Source organism: Sciurus vulgaris (assembly GCF_902686455.1).
Source record: "Sciurus vulgaris genome assembly, chromosome: 14".
Taxonomy (NCBI): Eukaryota; Metazoa; Chordata; class Mammalia; order Rodentia; family Sciuridae; genus Sciurus; species Sciurus vulgaris.
In genome coordinates, this window is record NC_136475.1 from 8,806,677 (window position 1) to 8,827,430 (window position 20,754).

Here is a 20,754-nt window from a genome sequence, read left to right on the forward strand (position 1 = left end):
TGATCCTGCAGATCTGGGAACTGATCAACCTCCATCATTGTGTGAGCCCATTCCTTAAAGTTCTTTCCAAACCAATTCACATCCTATTGATTCTATTTCTCTGGAGAAACCAAAGTAAAAGAGCATCATTCCAAGATCACCAAAAATTTCAGGAGTTTTCAGGAATGAATGCAAAAATGTATGCTAAGGTGGTGGACCTATCAACCCGCCGCCTGGAGTCCACTCCTGCCTTTCCCCTCCCCATCCCCTCAGGTTGACCTCAGGAGGGAGATATGGGGTGAGACTGGTGTTAGGTGGGTGGTTCCCCCCCAAAGCCAGGAAGTGTGCCAAGTTGTGTCTTCAGGGGTACCAAGCTCCACTCCAGCAAAGCACCAAGCTTGGGGTGGACAAGAAAAAGTCCAGAGAGTCAGAAGCTAGGGTGGGTGCAGGAATGGAGCAGGAAGAGGAGGCAAGGGTAGGAGAGAAAGAAATTCCAGAGACAGGGTCAGGGAGAGCAGGGCTCAGCTTGCCACTGAGAATGGATAGGCCCGACTTTAAGGTCCACCTCTACCCGAGGATAGGACACACTGAAATTCTGCAAGAAAGCAGAGCTGCACAGTGGCCTTGTGTCCATGACTGCAGTGGTGGAGGAGGGAGAGATTAGGTGCAGCTCATCTCCATTTTGAAGGCTCCTGCCAGCTGGATCTCTGCTGGGGGTGGGCCTGGCCCCTGTGTTCACACATCCCAACCACTGCCAAGACCCCACAGGCAACCATCAGGCTGCCTGGAGCATCAGGACGATGCTCCAAGTTCTCAGCCACAGTTCAGGGAGAGAAGTATGATCTAAGCCGGGCAGAGATCGGCCATGCCAGTCCCTTAAATAAAGAGGCAGCGTGAGCCTGGGCCCTCTGTCGGCCACGTTCACCACTTTTGGGAATCTGGCCTAAGCTGAAAAATGGAGCAAGGAGGTGGTGAGCAATCCAGTCTCCTGTCATTGTCTGAGGGCTGGACCCAGCCCAACCTCCTGGATTACCCTGAGCTTTGCAGTTATGGGATCCAATACATCCCATTTCATTAAGGCACATTTGACTTCCGTGTTTTGCAGCTGTAGGCACCCTGGTGGTAACTGGTGTGCCCAGCCCTCCGGTCCTTCCACCTGCTGACCGTTACACCTCTCCACTGTGTGTCGCCACTGCTGAGGGCGGCAGCTCAGTGCTCCCCAAGCCACACCCTTTCCCTCCTGCTTCCCGCCATGGATCCCACCGTACTCTAAGTCACACGCATTCTTCCAGCTCGGGTGGAATTTCTTCCGCCTCAGGAAGCTTGACTGTCAGGCTCTGGCCCTCCCAGGTTTCCTCTTTCCTGCAGCTGGGCTGGGAAGCCCTCAGGGCGGGGGCTGTGTGTTACTACCCTGCACCTTTCGCCCTGGCTCAGGCTAGCTGGTGAATGAATGTGACCCCCTGGCCTAAGGAACTTAACACAAGAAGGACTTCGGCCTGTCACTGAAACAGAAATCATGTGTGGATGCTTGCATGGGTGAATTTCCCTCCCCCCTAGAAGATCACGAGGAGGCACCCTCCCCACTACCACACCGCCTGCCACCAGCCACCCCAAGGTCATTCCAGAAGCAAACTCTCCACCAAGAGTAGTGGCACTGGAAATCCCAGCAAGAGCGCTGGACGGCAGGCGGCACGCAGCGGGCCTCTGGGCCCCACGGTCCATCACACCACAGAGAAGGTCCCTTACAGGGCCAGTTGCCATTGTCCCCTGAGACAAGGAAGGGAACCTTCCAACAGGGCTGCCTATGGGCCCTGCACCCTTTGGGTCCCACTCTCCAAGACCCTTAAGAAAGATGGAGCCACAGGTAGGGCTTTGAAAGTTCTTTCATTCCCACAAAGAGGTGGTTGAGTCGTCTACCTGTCCTTTACCACCACGTTGTCCTGCTGAGCTAAATGGGCAGGCCAGTCCACCATCGCTGGGATCAGGAAGGTCTCCCAAGGAAGCTGCCTTCTCCCACAGCAATGAAGCCAAACGTATCCCTCAAAGCTCAGTGAGGAACTGACGTCTTAGTTCTCAAGCCACTGGCCCTAGCAGAGTGCCTTCGCTTGTGCGCCCATCAAAAAGGAGCCGTTGTCTCCCTTCCAGGCACCCCAACCTCCATTAAAGCACTACTCCCACAAAATAAAAAGGCAGAGGAAGACTGTAGGCCATTTGAAAACAGGGCCAGGAAGTTTATTAGTTCCTTTCTGTCTCCCTACAGAACCTTGTGTCCCATTAGCATATTTACCCGGAGCAGGTACAATGGTGGGCGAGATGCCAGCTGGAGATCCTTGGGGTATCTGGTGAGAATGCCCTTTCCCCTGGGCAACAACCACTTCCTGTTTCCCAAGGGCTTTGTACTGTCCTTCGATGCCACTGTCTAAGTCTGCAGTTGACCCTACCTTCTGACTGTGGCATATGGATGGATGGATGCAAGTGGATGGGCAGGGACTGGGGTTGCTGTCCCTACCTGGCTCCTGGCTGACTGCTCGCTTCCCTCCTACCAGGTGTCGGGCACCATCTGTCCCTACTTCTTGCACTCCCACGCTTACTTAAGACCTGGAGGACCTCCCTCACATTGTCACATCCATGGAGCTGGGCGCCCTTCCCTCGCCGAAGCCCTTCCACGGTCCCCACGGATTTTGCTGCATTCCAGGGGCCTCGGCCCTTTGCCCACCACATTGTGGCCATCGGTGCAGGAGTACAGCCTGCCCTGACCATTCCCGGTGGGAACGTGCCCTCCTCCTCTTCCTCCCTCGGGCACAGCGCGGTTTCTAGTGGCCAGCAGACAACTCATTCCATCCCACCTCTTTGCACAAGGTCATCTCCTGAACCAAGGACATAAAATGTCAGTCACCGGGTTTCTTTCACTGAGCCTAATGGTTCTTTGTGCATAACACAAGGGGCCCTTCTGAGAACATCCGACAGAACCACATTCCTAAGAAAGACATGTTCTCTCCCTGGAATGAAAAAGAATATCTAAATGGGCTGCTCCCTAAGGAGGCCCTCAGCCCTTCCACCATAGCGTGCTGTACCTGCGTGGGGCCCAGACTGGGGGTTGAGTGAATGGAGTGAGAGCAACTGCCAGGGCCCAGCACCACCAGAAGCACTTCCTGCAGGTCACACTCCCTGAACCGCCTCCTCCCGGGCCTCTGCCAGTGTCATATCAATGAAAGGGCGGCCCTTACAAAGCCACAGCTAAAGTGGCTGAAGTCTTCCTCCCACCGCACACTGGGGGATGCAGGGAGAAGCAGCTTGGGTTCCAGGCTGAGGACTGGGCAGTGCCATCTGCTGTGTCTAGCCACAGGACTTGGACACCTCCTGTGAGGAAGGTGTCAGGGCCAGGAGGCTCCTGGGGGGACACCTGTGCATGAAGCAGGCACACGCCAAGTCCCTTCTAACTTTGTTTCAAATCACAAGTCACATCTATGTCCCCTGCTTTTCTCTGAGAGGAAGGAAGCTGACCAAATTGGGAAAATTGTGACAGAAAAATGACAGGCAGTCATTGGCACTTACATTCTTATCTGTAGTTTCTGTTTTTTGTTTTGTTTTGCTTTTTAATTTTTTTCCTAGAAAAGAAAAACATAACTGGGGGACTTTTTATGACAAACTATCAGTGTCAGGATGGCAGGGAAAGAAAGGCCAGAGGCACGGGAAGCTAATAAAGTGGGTTCCAAATCACGTGGAACGGTCCACAGGGCCACATCCAGGTCCTTATGAGGTGACCGTTCACTTTGGCATGCGAGTTTGGCGCCTGGCCTTCTGGCCCGCTTGCTCAGACCCCACACTCAGAGAGTTGGCCACACCTCAGAAACCTGCCAGTGACGAACTCAGGACTTTACAGACAGACAGACGTAATTCGGCTCCTTGGCTCTGTGCTCAGGTATCACAGGCAGCCTTTCCTGCCTATGAGATGGACGCACAGGAGTGGGAGATTCACCTTGGGGCACACTTTGGCATCACAGCAGTGAACTCCAAGCAGCCGCTCACTCGTGTGCAGACGTGGTCCTCACCCACACAAGCATCTTCCCAGACATCCCGGGTCAATCTGGTCAAAGAAGGCCAGGGACCTTGCCCTTCCGCCACAGCCCAAAGGCAGCATCCATTCTACATTCCTGCTCCAACTGCCTATCACCTCAAGAGTGGGAAGAGATGGGAACCTGTCCCTTTTAGCTTAGCACTGGAACGAACTCCAGAGAACTGGATCTACACTGAAGGTCTCTCCCTAGGTCTCAGGCAGAGAATTCTGCTAGGCCCAGAGCAAACAGGGTAGCCAGTGATGGCGGGCAACAAAGAGCCAGGAGCACACTGCGAGACCAGAGTACATTCAAGAAGGGGAGAGGGGCATGCAGTGAGCTGTAGCCCAAGTCACAGTCTGGGGACACGCTGAGTCCAGGCTACAGACAGGCCTGCTCACCTGGTCCGAGTTCCTATGTGGAGAGTGGAGGGTCCTGCCCTGCTGGGGCCCCTGTTCCCGAGCTGAGGCCAGGTTTCACCTCAGTGCTGCAGTCCTGAGGAGCACCACGCTGGCCGGCCAGCCAGGCCACAGTCCTCAGCCCCTCTGAGGCCATGCAGCTCTGGTTCCACAGGATGGCCCCAGGGAGCCGCTATGACTGGGAGGAGGAAGCCGGGAAGAGGGGCTGCATTCTTCTGGGAGACCCAGCCAGGGCAACCAGGGCTCAGAAGGAGCTGTGGTCCAAACCACTGCAGAGCCAAAAGGGACAGGATACATTTCTGAAAAATGACAACAGCCTTGTCCCTATTTTAAAAAGAGAATACGGTGGTTGTTGCTTGGTTTTGTTTTTTCCTTGAATTTTAAAAGGCGAAGGGGCTGGAGACCGAGACCCCTTCACACTGATCTGGTACAGGCACCTCGAGCCCGGGCTCCTGCAGGTCCTGCTCTCCTTGCCTGGCAGCAACCTCACAATGCCAGGGTCGGCGGGGAGGGCGGTTCCTTCTCCCCTTCAAGCCAGAGCCCAGGAGGAGAAGTCCAAAGAGTAAAGTGCAGAGAATCCAGGCAGTGGGCCACCTGGGACTGGGGCGCTCCAAGGAGGAACGAGGGGGCAGCCCAGAGCCACACCTGTGGAATGACTCAGAGCCTGGTGGCACAGTCCCCTTTCTCTCTTGGGCCCCGTTGACAATTTTTCTCTCTGGGACTGTCCACTATCAGCAGCTCCCCAGGGAGTCCTGGTCCCAAAGATGTGGCCCGTGATGGGGGAACACTTGTCTGACCATCCCTGGTTGGTAATGACTAGTGAACGGAAGGGGACAGAGGTGTCAGGAAGGAGAAGGCATTATATAAAGTTGCTGGAGCCCAGCTTTGGGGAGGAGGGACAGGTGAACAACCCTAAAGGCAGACTCTCTCCTGGGGAAGGTTTGGTGAAGATGGTCAGGGTCCTACTGGTGAGGCCTGATGGGGAAGCAGCCCCTCTGGGTGTGAGAGGAGCCGCAGCGCAGGGGGAGGGGCTGTGGAGGAAGAGAGCCCGCTGGCACTAGGGTGTGTAGGCAGGGGGCGGCTGGAACTGATTGATGACCTCGTACTCCGCAGGGTAGGGCTCGTTCTCCTCCATCTCTGACAGCAGCTCCAGAGCCTGCTCCTCTTCCTCTGTGGGGTAGTGGCGCAGAAGATTGGCTGCGGTGGCCAAGATTGAGGCTCCGCCAGCTCCCGCCACCAGGTAGAAGCTAACCGCAAAGGTGACGTAGACCTGGGAGCCGTGGTACTTCTTATGTTGCTGCTGCTGGGCCAGGATGAGTTCAGAAGCCCAGTAAGAAAAGCCAATGACGGTGGCACACTGCAGGACTGGGGGACAGAGGGACAGCACAGAGGGGATTAGCAGGTGCCCTGTGGCTAGGATGCTTGAGGAGCTCATCACAGCCTCCTGCTCCGGTCCAAGGTTGGGGGTGCTGCCTGGCTGCAGGCCCTGCAGGGAGGAGCTCTATGGTGGGGGCGGGAGGGGGCTAGGAAGAGCTGACTCCACCTAGGCCAGGCAGAGTCTCTCCTTTAAGAATTTGTACTTGGGATACTAAGGTGCCTGGGTGTCACTCACTGGGGACCTAAAAAGAATAGATAAAGACATAAAATTTGGGAGCTAGAGTTGGCTGGCACTACCACAAGTCAAACAGACACACCAGCCCAACCTCCTGGGAAGGAGAACAGCCACATGCAAGCAAAGGCCTGCAGAAAAGCAGGATGGAGGAGAGCCCACCAGTCCCCTTAAGGGGAAACAGGGGGTCATGGCCTGGTTCCTTCCTTGCTCTTTCCAGGTCCTGAGCTCAAATCAGCTCCAACTGCCACTTTTGGAGAGCTGAGGGGTTGCTTGCAGGATCCTAACAATATTCCCTCTCTCCAGCAGTGCTGAGTAGGCTCTGATTCTAGCAAGTTCCTCTGCGAATGACTGAAGCAAGCGGCTGACACCCCAGTGCTCTGTGAGGGTGAGAGCTTGGCACGCGAGCACCTGCAACGGTGTCTGCTCATAGGGAGGAGTCCCACCTGCCATTTCACAGCGCATGCCCACCCATGCTAGGGTCTCTCCCAGGTGAGCAGGCCTAGGCTTACCGGTGAGGATATGGGCGAAGGCATAGCGACGCGTGATCTTCAGGGCTGGATGCTTGGGCCCAAAGACGTCCAGAAGGAACGCAGAGAGACTACACAGAATGCCCAGAAAGCAGAAGGCAGCAATAACCCGCAGGAGCAGCACTGTCTGGGGGTTCATGCAGAAATCTGTGAGAGGAGAACCAAAGCTTCAGACCAAGTTAACCCTGGTATGGGCAGCACCCCCCCTACCATCCTGGGAGCCAGGGAGCCCTAAAGGACACTGGCTTAGTTTCTGCAACAAGCTGGTCTGCAGAGAGGTGGGACAATCTCCACAGCTGTGGACAGGAACCCTGTCCCGCTCCCATGCACCTCAAGGCTCCTCTTCCCAGTGGGACCAGGCCAGGCCAGTATTTCCCCGCACCCTGTGCCATGCTGTCTCAGCGGGAAGGACGCTTTGGGCTGGTGGAGAAAGCCCATTATCATCTGGGAGGAGACAGAGAGGTTAAGGCCAGAGGTCAGTTCTTATGGAGCCTCAACTTACTCGTTCATTCTCTTTTTGTACCAAAATGAAGTTGAACTTGAAGACAATACGAGAGATAAGCAAAACACAGGACAAATACTGTCTGAGTCCACTTATATGAGACGCCTCAAAGAGTCAAATTTCTAGAGACAGAAAGTGGAATGCATGGTGGATCCCAGGGAGAGCAGGGTGTTTTATAATGGGCACAGGATTCCAATTTGGGATGATGAGAAAATTCTGGAAATGGGTAGTGCGATGCTTGCACAACATGTGAACATCCTTAAAGTCACTAAACACTAAAAATGGTTTAAATAGTAAAAAAAAAAAAAAATTTTTTTGGTACCAGGATTGAACCCAGGGTCACTTAACCACTGAGCCACATCCCCAGCCCTTTTTTAGACTTTGAGACAGGGTCTCACTGAGTTGCTTAGGGTCTTGCTAAATTGCTGAGGCTGGCTTTGAACTCAAGATCCTCCTGCCTCAACCTCCTGAGCTGCTGGGATTACAGGCATGTGACACCACACCTGGCTGAAATGGTAAATTTTGTTTTTTATACACACACACACACACACACACGTATTTTAAAATCTATATATTTTTTAAAGTATTTTTTTAGTTGTCAATGGGTCTTTATTTTATTTATTTATATGCGGTACTGAGTACTGAACCCAGGGTCTAACACATGAAGTGCTCTATCACTGAGCCACAACCCCAGCCCATGTTATGTATATTTTACCACAATAAAAAAAAATTTTTTTAAAATGAAAACGGGGAAAAAGAAGTTGAAGGCATTTAGAGAAATGAGTAACTACAAGAAAGTATTAAATGATCAGAAAAGCTGGTGGACTGCACTGGCACATGTACTTTTATCCCCTCCCTGAACCCTACCAGAAGACAACTTTTTAACAAAGGCATAGACCCACACAAAGAGAAAGGGAGTTAGGAAACAAAACTGAAAATTGGAAAGTAAAGGGATGTATAGTACTGCCTAGAACTGACTCAGACCAGATGGAGCCCAGGCATGAGCCAGCAGTGGGAAAAGCCAAGAAGCAACTAGATTCACACCAAGTCCCCAAAGGCTCAGAAATTGACAGCCCCAGGGGCATGCATGCTCCACCCAAGTGAGAGTAAACCAAGGAAAGAGAATGGGGAAATGGAAGCAATATTCAGAGTCACGCCCCGTATGGGTGAAGGCAGATCCTGGGACAACCAGGCACCCCACAGCAACTTACCTTCCTTATAGCACTTGAGCACCAGTTTTTACCTACACCACACCGTCAGTCTCTTTTGATAGCTATGCAAACTGCCAAAGCTTCTAGAGGCACAGAATAAAATCCAGTCTGATCCCAAAAGAAATCAGGTCATGATTAGGTATTTTACATGTAACAAGTTGAGAGCTGGAGTTGTGGCTCGGTGGTGAGCGCTTGCTTGCCTGGCATGTGTGAGGCACTGGGTTCGATTCTCAGCACCACATATACACAAAATAAAGGTCCACTGACAACTAAAAGACATTTTTTAAAAAAAGGTGAAAACAACCAGGCAGTGTCACATGTTTGTAATCCCAGCTTCTTGGGAAGCTGAGGCAGGAGAATCCCAAATTTAAGGCCAGTCTCAGTAAGTCAGTGAAATCCCATCTCAAAATAAAAAGGGCTGTGGATGCACGCCAGTGGTAGAGCACCTGCCAAGCATGTGTGAGGCCCTGGGTTCCAGCCCCAGCACTAACAAAAAAAAAAAAAGAGAGAGAAAATGATAGATTTTGCTGCCCTGTCTGTAATCCCAGCTACCTGGGAAGCTGAGGAAGGAGAATTGCAAGTTTGAGGTTAGCCTTGGCAATTCAGCAAGACCCTGTCCAAAAATTTTTAAAAACCTTTTTTAAAAAATATTTTTCAAGGGGCTGGGGATATAGCTCAGTAGAGTGCTTGCCTCACAAGCACAAGACCCTGGGTTCAATTCCCAGCAACGCAAAAAAAAAAAAAAAAAAAAAAAAAAATTTTTTTAGTTGTCAATCAATTATATATCCATCTATTTATTTATTTATATGCAGTGCCGAGGACTGAACCCAGGGTCTTACACATGCTAGGCAAAAAATATGATTAGGGAGCTAGGCACAGTGGCACACACCTGTAATTCCAGCAGCTCAGGAGGCTGAGGCAGGAGGATTTCGAGTTCAAAGCCAGCCTCAGCAATTTAGTAAGATCCTAAGCGACTTAGCAAGACCCTGTCTCAAAATTTAAAAGAATTAAAAAGGGCTGGGGATGTGGTTCAGTGGTTAAGTACTCCTGGGTTCAATCCCTGGTCCCCCCCAAAAAAAGGGGTGGTATATAGGGATGTAGTTCCGTGGTAGAGCGCCCCTGGGTTTAATCCCCAGTACAGCAAAAATAAAGCAATGGGCCTTAATTGCCCCTCCCTCCCCTTCCAGATGTTGGTGAGCTCTTCTTTTATTCAGGCCACAGGCCAAGTGATTTAGGAAAATTGGGAAAAGGCTGGCCACTCTTCCTGAGTCTTGGTAAGGCTGAGTCTGTGGGTGGTGATGCTCAAGCCCTCCAAGTGTCTGGGGGGTGCTGGTTGAAAGCATATTTCAGGCCCCCAGAGGGTCCGAGTTCTAAGTCTGGAACAGGGCCAAGAAACCTGGATTTTGACACACAGCGCAGGTAACCCTCAGGCAGGTGGTCCAAGCCTTCCACTCTGAGAATACTGTCCCAGACCCCAGGGGAAGGTGGAAGGATGAAGCAAAGTCCAAGAGCAGGGGACTGGGCAGGGGACCCCAAACAACAAAAGCAACTCCACCCAGCACATGGCCCCATCATGGGGTCCTGGGCAGAGGGAGGCACTGGACCTTTGTGACTGATATGTACACCTTGTCTTCAGTCAAATGCTAGCTGGACCCAGATGAAGTTCATGTGCCTCCATCTGGCTTCAGGTCACCCACTGAGCTACCCTCAGGGCTGTCTTGATCTCATCTTCTGATCATCAGTTTGGGGCCCGAGCACACAGTCTGGGTGACCACGCACTGCCTGCAGCCAGCACCAGCCCCTGCACAGTGGAGACCACATAGTGCAGTTGCAGGAGCCCAGAAACCCACGGGGCCTCCTGAAAGGACAGCTCTAGGAGGCAGGGGCTGCTTCCTGCTCTGCTGTGAATACTGCTAAAAGCTGAGGCGGCTCCTCGGGTCTGTGCAGCACGTGGGTATAGGGCCAGGCACAGTGTCCTTCTGATGCTTCCAGGAATGTTCTGGCAGAGGCGGGCTAGGGCTGACACCACAGGCTGCTCTGAAGTGGGTCGTGTCGGGCTCCACTGCGTTACTCAGTGCAGCCAGCACTGAGCGAGGAAAGGGATCAGAGGCGGCTGCAAAGGGGTTGTTTGCTGCTGGTTGGTGAGCACAGGATGTTCATTTTATTATCCTTAAAAACGTACACCTGTTATATACACTTCTATGTGCCTGGGGTTCAGAATACATTTAGTTTAATAATAAGGAAGACGTGCATGTGATTGAAAGCTTCAGAGGATGTCCCTCCCCTTCATATGTCCACCAGCCCCAGGCCAAAGGCAAGGGCACCAAAGGAGGTGCCCAGAGTGCCCAAGGGAACATCCAGTGAATTGGGTGGGTCTAATGTTTCCTTAGTTCATCCTCCGGCTGCCCTGGGAGGTCATCACCCAGCTCAGATGGAGTCAGCGGCTCCAGGTCACTGTGACTCCGCACCCGGTCCTGTGCTGCTCAGAATCACAGTCCCAGTCAGCTGCTTTATTTTCCCTAATGGAGAAAATCAATCAAATCCTAAAGAGGTGTCTGTGAACGGAGGGTCAGAAGTCAACAGAAATGCAGTCGGAGCCCCTCAGAGCAGCAGCTTGCTGGCTGCTAAAGGAACAGCTTGCAGCAGGAAATCTCAGGGGAAAAAATGCAAGAAAGGTTTGGGTCATTAAACAACAAGAAGGGCTCATAAGGGGACTTCCTGGGCAGAATCTGCTCAGTGTGGTATTTAAGCCTCTGCAGCACCGTGGCTAGGGGTCCAGCTCCAGGAAGTGGTCAGGACACCAGGAAGGCTCTGGAGCTGGTGCCAGATCCTACACGTTACCTTGAGCAAGTCACTTGACGGTCCTCAGCCTCTTTCTCTCATTGATCAATGAAAGCAATAAAATTTGCTCCTGTCTCGGCCACAGGGTGCACCAGAAGGGCCAGCTGAACCCCTGCCCACGACAGAGCAGTCAGCCACCTGCTCTGTTACCACCCCTTCTGCCAGGGACTGTTCCAGCTGAGCCACAGCAACATCACTCAGTGTCTTTCTCTTACACCAACTTCCTGGACGACATGGTCAGCAAGTGAGGGTCGGAGGAGGTGTCCGCTTAAACCACACTGAGGGTTCACCCCACCAGTCACAGTGTGGCACAGAGAAGGGGCTTTCCATTTGAAACTCGGGCAGATTTGTCAACTGCCTTTCTGCACTCCAAAGCTGTGAGGAAGCTGCCAGATTTTATGAGAAAGTCAACATGAACTTCCTTTTGGGTGAGACTAATGGATGTCCCAGGAGCCTGCCACCATGTCACCAGTGGTCTTTCATGTGGGGGTCTCAGCACACACAAAGGCAGGTAGAGTCATCCCAGACCACTGAGGATTCAGTTCAGAGCCTTTCCTGGGACACCATCTCAATGTCTATTGCTTCCCGTCCTAGAAAGCAGCATGGCAGGGTGGGCAACCGATACCTGCTCTCTCCAGAGGACCACTAGAGACACAGGCCCCCCAGGGTTAAGTAGGTGTGACTTTATTTTTGGACAAGGAAGGGCACATGGGTCAGGCCAGGGGTTCAGCCCACCATGCTCTGGCAAGACATACATCCTCTTCTCCAGTTGTGCTCTGGTCTGTTTATTTTGGTAACAAACACTGCTTGACTGTCCCCTCGAGTCATCAGAGAAGAAGGCAGCTGCTGTGAAATAGGATCCCAGGGAACTGACTTTGCCCAAGGTCACTGGTGAGTCACAGGGCTGGACTTGTTTTGAAGGCCCTGGCTTTTCCTGTCTACCTGCCCATTACTCTAATCCCCTCCTGACCCATGTGGGCAGTAGGCAGGAAGCTACAGTGGCTTCTGACCAGCTCCCTGCTGTTGTCCCTCTCTCTCCCCCACTCAGGTTCCTGTGAGGTAGAGGCATTTCCCCACCATCCCAGTCCCTCTCTCTGTGCATTGACCTACCTGCCATCTCTCCTCACTGACTTTTTGAGCTTCCAGACAGGTCTCCAAAAGGCCACCAACAGGGCCCCCTACTGCCCAGACAGGTCATCCCACAGACAGCAATGATGCTAGCCCCGGTGCCTAAGGTCAGGCCCTGCAGGCCCTGGCAGTGCCAGCGGCCTCATCAGCACGCAGGTGCACAGGCCCTCCCACCAAAGCCCTTGATCTGCCAGTGGCTGCTGTCAATCATGAGTCACCTGACTTCAAATCCCAAACTTCCTCATTCTCCAAAGATGCTTCCTAAGGCTGTTGGTGGAGCCGTCCTGGCTGGCTGCACCGGAGACAGAGAGGGGATGAAGCACCCATTCCCCAGGTCTGAACATTGCTCTGGACCTGAGGCCAGGTTAAAGAGCTATGTGATTAGCAGGCAGCCCTTGGGGATGGAAGAATCCGGGACAGAAACTTCTGAGCTGGCCTGCACTCCAGGCTTTTTGGCTGAGCGGGAGGATGAGTGGTTTTGCCTTGGGATCACCAACTGGAGCCTGATCACAGAAGCAGAGTGGGATAAAAAGCACAGCTCTGCCTGGGCTTGTGAGCAGAACTCAACCAGAGCAGGGAAACGGTAAGCCTCCGGCAGCTCTGACGAAAAGAAACAAACCCGACGCACTCCAGTGGGGTGAGGATAGAGTGTGGACTTTGGCATCAGTGCCACTCAGATCAGCTGTGTGCTCCTGAACAGATTACCCAGTGTATCCGAGCCGAGACCTTTGTGAAGTACTACCAAAAAAAGATGTTTAGGAGAAATCAAAAGCTGATATGGACTGTACTTTGCATAATGCCAACACTGGCACTGGGCAGCCAGCTGGCCTGCCCCACTCCTCACTGCACGAGGAAGCCTGGCAGGGTCTGTTCTCCCTCTGGAAGCATCTACCCATCTCTATCCTCCAGCTCTGCTTCTTCCTGAGATGGGGAATACGCCAGGGTCAAGCCACGATATCTGCCAGGCCCTGAGAATCAGCATGGTCACCCAGGATGCTACATGTCTGAAAGTCCACTGGACACCAAAACTAACAGGTAAAGAAAGGAGAAGCATCACGGACCTCCTGATTCCTTGCCTTCTCCTGTGATAGCTTACGAAGCACCACTGCCAACTCTCTTGCAAACAGACACCATGTGTTCCTGGCTTTCGAAGTGCAAGGAGACAGCCATGGGCAAGTCACAGAAACAAGACGTGGGCTAAGATCTCTAAACACATAGCAAATATAATGTAAAGGTTAAGGCAACAGATTTTTGTAAGATGAAATCTGTTCTGAATAATTTCTTAGAAAGGGTAAATATATATGTGTACAAAGGAAAACCTACACCAAGAATTTCTTTTTATTTTTCACATGCCTTTGACAAGGATGCACACTAAGGCAGTATAATCTGTGAGGTCATTCTTTATGATGGCTGAAGTAAAACAGAATAAAAACCATAAATGAGAGAATCATTGTACATTGGCGTGGACATGGGAGGGAGTCTCAGCTATGCACCCAGCTGGGCAGCCTTGAGGAGACACTTCACTTTTTTGAGACACAGTTTCCTGGATCTCTGAAATAAGGATGTGGGATCAGACTGCCTCTCCCAGCATCATGTGAATTTTATGAACTCCCCACACCCTCTTCTGCAAAGAGGAAGCACCATGAACTCTCCCTGTTTGCAGGTGACACTGAACTCCTGAAACAACATGGAATGAAGTACAGAAGGCCTGGAGGACGTGGTGGGAAGGTAGCACCAGTGTTTCCAGAAAGGCAGGTGCGGGGAATGTGCTGAGGGGAAGATCACACAGACCCTCTTGAATTTGATGGCCCTTGTGCCATCAGCTACATGGCATGGAAAAAGCTGCACATCAGCAGGCCTCCGTTGGTTTTAAAGAGCCAACCAGGCCAGAGCACCATTTGGGGTGAAATCTGGAAGCAAACCAGAAGCCCCCAGCCTGTTCTCTATAAAAATCTCTAAACTCAAGAGTAGTGAAACATTAAGAGAATGATCAGAGAAAGACAACAGGAGGCCTCAGGATTAGGTTTCTCAGCACAGACCTGCAGAAGTGGTGTAAGACCCAATGCACACAGGGTCATATTCAGACCTTTTCAACAAAGTCCAGGGCCTGAATCCTTCAAGAGGCAACATACAGATATCTAACAGGAAGGGTTTCTAATACTGGAAATATCAGTAAATACCTGGAATACATCACAGCCAGAGAGTGGTACAGAAGGAAATAGGTAGAAATAGGTAGACTTCAAGAATGGTATAAAAGACCTTGGTGGTGATGAACTGTGATGTTCCTAAGGGATGTCTGGGGGTCCGCTGACCATTTTTAAGTTAGAAACTAGGTGGTGTAGTCCTGGCTTCCCACCACACAGCGTTTCCCCCCACAACTGGAGGCAGGACAGGGCAGGATGAGCCATAGAGCTTCTCGGGACAGGTTCCCCCATAAGCTCTGAACTCCTGCTTTGCCAAGTAAAGAGAACAGTCACTTTCTTTTGCCTACGTGGTTGGGAAAACAACAAAGCAATTTTACCTCAGTTAGGCATACTTGTGAGGGTCCTGGAAGCCAAATTTCAACTGTTTCTTGGCAATGGAAATAACTTCTGATGACCTAAAATGCCTCGGACCCCCTTTCTCTCTGATAAAAGCACAAATGCCATAGAACACTAACATATCTTTTAGAACCTGTCATATTAAAAGTTCCTTTTTTTCTCCACCAGTCAGGTTGACCCAAAGCTGCTTTCCTGTATCTCACAGGTTCCTTAGGAGAGGATGGCTAATGTGACACTTAACACCCTTATCTTTTCTCCATATGTAGCGCCCTTCCGCCGGCAGAATCCTAAAATAACAAGTAGTCCGGATTAGCATGGCTGTAAGGAGTAGGTGCTTAGCTGGAGAACATCTGAATTAATTAGGGGCCGGACCCCATACAGAGCCACCTGGTGGGCAAGAACACCAAGCAGGAATGGGGTTGTTTCCTTCAACCAAGTGCTAGCCCCCTGTTACCTCTGCTTCGGCTAGTCCCACATACTGCACCGCCCCCCTGGCCCGGCGGGCAGGAGCACGGCGCCCTCACCTTTCAGCAGGTCCGGGTGCACGTAGCCCAGCACGTCCGAGACCCCCAGCTCCTGGCGGGAACAGGTGCCTCCGTGGATGTGCAACCAGGCGGGCTCGGCGAGGGCAGTGCACAGCGCCGTGATAGACAGGGCGCCAGGCAGGGCCGAAGCCAGGCTACGCTCCGGCTGCTTGGGCAGAGCGCTGCCTCCCGGACTCCTCCGCCGGCGCCCGCCGGGCAGCCCTGCGCCTCCGGGGGCATACATGCCCGGGGCGGCCCACCGTCGCTCTGCGGTCGCTGCTGGTCGCCGCCGACCTCCGCGGGGCGCGCAGAGCCTGCCTGTCCCTGTCCCGGGGAGGAGAGCGATGCGCTGGGTTGCCGGTGTGAGGCTGTAAGAGCCGACACCGGGGGATGGGGGGTGGGACCCAGGGCGGAGCGGAGGCTGGAGGACTGCGGGATTCGGGGGGCGGGGTCGGGAACTCTGGATGAGAGATGCGGGACCCAGACAGAGAGGGTCGGGGACTAGGTGGGGTCTGGGTAGACCCGGACAGGGAGGGCGGAGGTCCCGGGAGTCCGCTACTGGGGGCCGGGGGTCTGGACCCCAGGGTCGGGGCCAGAAGGTGCCCAGGGTCGCAGGACGCGGCTGGGCCTCGGGGATCCGGGACCAGGTATCGGGGACCGGCACTTTGGGGTACAGCCTGCGCGGGAAAATGACCCTCCCCGCTCTGCTCCCTGCTCCTCACCGGTCAGCAGGCCTCAGGGCTGGGATGGCGCCGCTCCGCCCCGTCACGGGCGTCTTTGCTGCCCGGGGCTGAGCGATCCCAGGCCCCAATCCCACAACACCCAGACCGACCGGGTCCGATGCACTTCCGGCTTCCTTCTCCTGGGCCACCACCTCCTCCGGCGTCGGGCCCCGTCCCCTGCGCGCGTCACGGCCTGCGCACGCCGCGGATTCCGCGCAGAGCCTCACGGGACTTGTAGTTCGCGGTCCTCCCGCGATTCTTCTGCCGGGGGTGGGGCGCAGCAACTACAACTCCCAGAGGGCCACGCGGCCGCGGGCCCTTCAGTTCCCGGGACCACCCTGGCCTGCGAGCGGAAGTTGGAGCTCGGGAGACCGCTGGAGCTTGGAGCAGGCGTCGCCCGGTCGGCGCGCCGATTGTACCCACCACTTCTCTCACCGCGCAGCCGCCGCCATGAAGGACTCGCTGGTGCTAGTTAGCCGCGTCCCGGCGCACCCGGATTCCCGCTGCTGGTTTCTGGCCTGGAACCCCGCGGGGACCCTGCTGGCTTCGTGCGGTGGCGACCGTAGAATCCGCATCTGGGGCACCGAGGGTAAGGCCTGGCCTGGCTGCTTGAGCCTGGCGCATAGTGTGAATGCCCAGGGAGAGGCGACCTTCGAGTGGAACCTAGCCATCCGGAGAAGGGCTCGTCAGGAGAGGGAGTCTGCCAGTACTGGCGCGTCTGCAGACAGGCCGGGATCGCAGCGGGAACTGAGATCGTTTCCGAGGGGCGAGGAAGGTGGTCAGATAGTAGCCTGCACCTGGACTGGACCGGGGCGTTTAAATTTTATCTTGAAAGCATTCGGGAGTATTGACAGTTTTAAATCAGGAGGGTGAGCCTCAGATTAGATGCAGAAGGCTGGTTCCAGAGGAAGTAGTCAGTTGTATCTTTGTAAAAGCACGTTGTTAAACTACACTGATTTGGCCTGGTCTGGCAGCGGGCTCCGGTTATAGCTCCTGTTATTAATGGCACTGATGGTACTCCAGCACCGTCTTGTGCATCCAGCTCCAGAGTCTGTCCTGTCCTCTGCCTGCAGGTGACAGCTGGATCTGCAAGTCTGTTATTTCTGAAGGCCATCAGCGCACTGTGCGGAAGGTGGCCTGGTCCCCTTGTGGGAACTACCTAGCCTCTGCCAGCTTTGATGCTACCACCTGTATTTGGAAGAAGACCCAGGATGACTTTGAGGTAACCAGGCTGCATGGGGCCAGGGTCACTGTCTGCTCTTCAGGGCTGGTTTAGGAACCTGAGCCAACCTAGGCCAGTCGGGCAGTACCAGTTAGAAGGCTGCAGCCGCCACTTAATTTTTTACACTGTAGCAATTGTGACCTTAAGTTTTGGCTAAGTTCCAGGAGTCACACTGCTATGAATTTTCATTCCTCTTCCCTTTTCAGTGTGTAACCACTCTTGAAGGCCACGAAAATGAGGTCAAGTCAGTGGCTTGGGCCCCATCTGGCAACCTCTTGGCCACCTGTAGCCGAGATAAGAGTGTATGGGTCTGGGAAGGTGAGTCCAGGTCCCTCCAGGTGGAGTGGACAACCAGCTTATAGACGTCCCCCTGTGTCCCTGACAGGATCACATCTTGGACTCTTTTCTGTTTTTCTCCCTTAGTTGATGAAGAGGATGAGTATGAATGTGTCAGTGTCCTCAACTCCCACACGCAAGATGTCAAGCATGTGGTTTGGCACCCAAGCCAGGAGGTCAGAGTTGGGCCGGGTCTCTTGGTGGGAAGGAACTTTGGTGTGCAAGCTCATGCTCAGCCTTCCTCTTCTCTTCAGCCTCCACTTGGCTTTTATAGGGATCTCTGTGACCAAAAAGATTAGTCTCTGTATGTAGACAGATCCCTGTTGCCTGTCCTGGCAGGGGAGGTCTTGTAAATGACAGGTACTGCCCTGGGCTGTACAGACAACTGCTGGATCTCCTTTCCCCTCCTCCAGCTGTTGGCCTCTGCTAGCTACGATGACACAGTGAAGCTCTACCGGGAAGAGGAGGATGACTGGGTATGCTGTGCCACCCTTGAGGGCCATGAGTCCACTGTGTGGAGCTTGGCCTTTGACCCTAGTGGCCAGCGCCTGGCATCTTGCAGTGATGACCGCACTGTACGCATCTGGCGTCAGTATCTGCCAGGCAATGAACAAGGTGAGGGTCCAGTAGTACAGCTAAAGGAGACTCCTCCATCTGGAGGTGTGCAGTCTGATGGGACATATCTGCAAACCATAGCGAACGCAAGCAAAAAGTAAGGTGCTGGGGGCTGGGGTTGTCTCTGGCGCAGAGCACTCACCTGGCATGTGGGAGGCACTGGCTTCAGTCCTCAACACCACATAGGAACAAATAAATAAGTTTGTTTAAGACAAAAGGTATCACGCACACGAGGGCTACAGGTGGTGCCAGGAGAAGGGGGAGGCTGTGGAATGGCCATCTTTTCCAGATCTAAAGGATAGGTAGGATTTTCACGTGGCAAGAATACCATGAGAAGAGAATGACCAGCGAAAGCCCAGCAGCACAAGCAGAGGTTGGGGGTAGGAATGCCTAGTCTTATGTGAGGAATGGTGACAGAGGACCATTCCTCTGTCACCAAAAGGCCTCCGGGAGGAATAAAGTGGGTCGGCTTGACGAGTGGTGGCCTTCAAAGGCAGGCTGACTAGTTAGAGCCCGTGGTGGAAGAGCAAAGTAAATTTCCTTCCCATAAGTTTGTTTTCTGGCAGCGTGTAAGGCAGGTAATAAGGCTGGGGGCAGGATTGGAGACAGGGACAAATGATGGATGGAAGGTTGGCGTGAGGGAGGGCAAGCTAGGTTTCCTCTGCAGTGGGGCGGTGACTCCCCAGAGGTTCCTAGGCCTAGACACATCTGGGGCTTAAAAGAAGTCTGTCATGCAGGGGTGGCATGCAGCGGTTCTGACCCCAGTTGGAAATGTATCTGCACTTTGTCCGGTTTCCACTCCAGGACCATTTATGACGTTGCCTGGTAAGATCTCCATCCCCCACTTCCTCTTCTGCCATAGCAGGGGCTTTAGAGATGTCATGATCTTGTGCTGCCCCCCACCATTTTAAGAGTACGTGGGAGTAAAGAGCAGCTACCCTCGTGGCTGTCAGATCAGGCCTGTCACCTGGGTGCAGTGATAATTCCAGTGATTTGGGAGGCTGAGGCCCTAAACAGCTTAATAAGACCCTGTCTCAAAAAAATAAAAAGAAGAATCAAAAAAGGGGTGGGGATGTAGCTCAGTGGTAAAGTGACTCTAGGCTCAATCCCCAATACCAAAAAAGAAGTCAGGCCTGTCTGCTCTGCTGGCCTGGAGTCTACAGGAGCAGGGAGCAGACTTAGACCCAGGCCTGTTCCAGGATTAAGATCCCAGACTGAGAGCAGCATCAGCCCTTTGGGCTCACGTCATCCTGGAATTATTTTTGCATCTGTGAATTTGTGACTGGTAATAAAGGAGGCTAGAAAAACCATACCATTCCTATAGGAGAGCAATTCTGGCCCTGAGAATTGAATCTAGCAAATAATTCTAAACCATGAAAAAAACTGATGTGCATCCAAGATTTATTTATATTAGCAAACATTTGGGAATAACATATTCAACAAAAAATGGATTTTCGTAAAATTATAGTAAAATTCAATAGCCTATTAAATAACTGCTTAAAAAAAGGTTAAGAATACATAAAGACATGAGCAACTCTTTATACTATATGAAAAAAGTTCCATTAAGAATTGTATGTATTCATATTGTATGTATATTTCAGGCTAATTAAAGCAAAGGAAGCTGGACATGGTGGTGCATGTCTGTATTCCGAGACTCGGGAGGCTAAGGCAGGAGGATCACAGGTTTAAGGCTAGCAATGGGCAATTTAGCCAGACCCTGTCTCAAAGAGTAAAAAGAGCTGAAGATAGCTCAGTGGTAGAGCACCCTTGGGTTCAATTCCCAGTAGTACCAAAAAAATATTATACCGAAAGCTAAGTGGAAGCCCCTGAAGAGGGCCATGGTTGTAGTTTGTAGTCAGGAAAGCTCTGTTAGCTGAGGCTGGAAGTTGGGAAGACAACAGGCATGGGAATTGCCAGGTCAGGGAGGCAGGAGCCACATGCATACCTACTTGTGCCTCTGTTCCTCCAGGTGTCAGCTGACAGGGGCCCTGGCCACTGCTTGTGGGGATGATGCCATCCGAGTGTTTGAGGAGGATCCCAGCTCAGATCCGCAGCAGCCCACCTTCTCCCTGGCTGCCCACTCACGACAGGCCCACTCCCAGGATGTCAACTGTGTGGCCTGGAACCCCAAGGAGCCTGGACTCCTGGCTTCCTGCAGTGATGATGGGGAGGTGGCCTTCTGGAAGTACCAGCGGCCTGAAGGCCTCTGAGCTACTGCAACTTTGGAGAGTCAAGGTTCCCCTGAAAGTCATGAGACCTTCCTAGTCCTCAAGGACCTGGAGAAGCCTCTTTGACCTTCACCTCTGTTCGGACTTGGGTAGAAGTGTGGAGCCACAGGACTTTTCCGTCCTTTGACACGAGGGCCTTGGTAAAGAGCCACAGAAATCAGTACCTTGTTAGCCCGAGTTTGCTTCCTTTAGGGGGCATTGTTCCATTTTGGCGGGGGGGGGGGGGGGGGTGAATATAGTATTTATAATTGCTATGTACGTGTGTGTGTGTGTGTGTGTGTGTGTGTGTGTTT

General features: G+C 52.9%; 2 protein-coding genes across 3 annotated transcripts; one reads left to right on the top strand and one right to left on the bottom strand.

The window, feature by feature from the left end:
- Positions 1-2,177: 2,177 nt before the first annotated feature.
- On the bottom strand, positions 2,178-16,214 carry TMEM127 (transmembrane protein 127). Of its 2 annotated transcripts, XM_079111311.1 has the most exons (4): positions 16,061-16,214; positions 15,339-15,662; positions 6,575-6,739; positions 2,178-5,818 (listed from the first exon to the last, which is right to left on the bottom strand). In XM_079111311.1, exons 2-4 carry the CDS (start codon positions 15,580-15,582, stop codon positions 5,511-5,513), a joined length of 717 nt encoding a protein of 238 aa, XP_078967437.1. In that variant the 5' UTR covers positions 15,583-15,662; positions 16,061-16,214; the 3' UTR covers positions 2,178-5,510. The 2 variants fall into 2 exon arrangements, with proteins under 2 accessions (XP_078967437.1, XP_078967438.1); XM_079111312.1 differs by lacking the exon at positions 15,339-15,662.
- A 137-nt stretch (positions 16,215-16,351) lies between these two features.
- On the top strand, positions 16,352-20,624 carry CIAO1 (cytosolic iron-sulfur assembly component 1). The gene is made up of 7 exons (XM_079111310.1): positions 16,352-16,649; positions 17,134-17,282; positions 17,489-17,600; positions 17,706-17,794; positions 18,032-18,233; positions 18,971-19,058; positions 20,203-20,624. Exons 1-7 carry the CDS (start codon positions 16,511-16,513, stop codon positions 20,441-20,443), a joined length of 1,020 nt encoding a protein of 339 aa, XP_078967436.1. The 5' UTR covers positions 16,352-16,510; the 3' UTR covers positions 20,444-20,624.
- The last annotated feature ends 130 nt before the right edge of the window (positions 20,625-20,754 follow it).

Excerpts from the sequence above, each read along its gene's own strand:
- TMEM127 (XM_079111311.1), bottom strand. The coding sequence starts at position 15,582 with ATGTATGCCCCCGGAGGCGCAGGGCTGCCCGGCGGGCGCCGGCGGAGG. Across the intron at positions 6,740-15,338 it reads GCACCCGGACCTGCTGAAAG|ATTTCTGCATGAACCCCCAG; the intron begins GTGAGGGCGCCG and ends CTCCTCTCACAG. Across the intron at positions 5,819-6,574 it reads CTTCGCCCATATCCTCACCG|TCCTGCAGTGTGCCACCGTC; the intron begins GTAAGCCTAGGC and ends TCTGTCCCCCAG.
- CIAO1 (XM_079111310.1), top strand. The coding sequence starts at position 16,511 with ATGAAGGACTCGCTGGTGCTAGTTAGCCGCGTCCCGGCGCACCCGGAT. Across the intron at positions 17,283-17,488 it reads AGACCCAGGATGACTTTGAG|TGTGTAACCACTCTTGAAGG; the intron begins GTAACCAGGCTG and ends TTCCCTTTTCAG. Across the intron at positions 17,795-18,031 it reads TTTGGCACCCAAGCCAGGAG|CTGTTGGCCTCTGCTAGCTA; the intron begins GTCAGAGTTGGG and ends CCCCTCCTCCAG.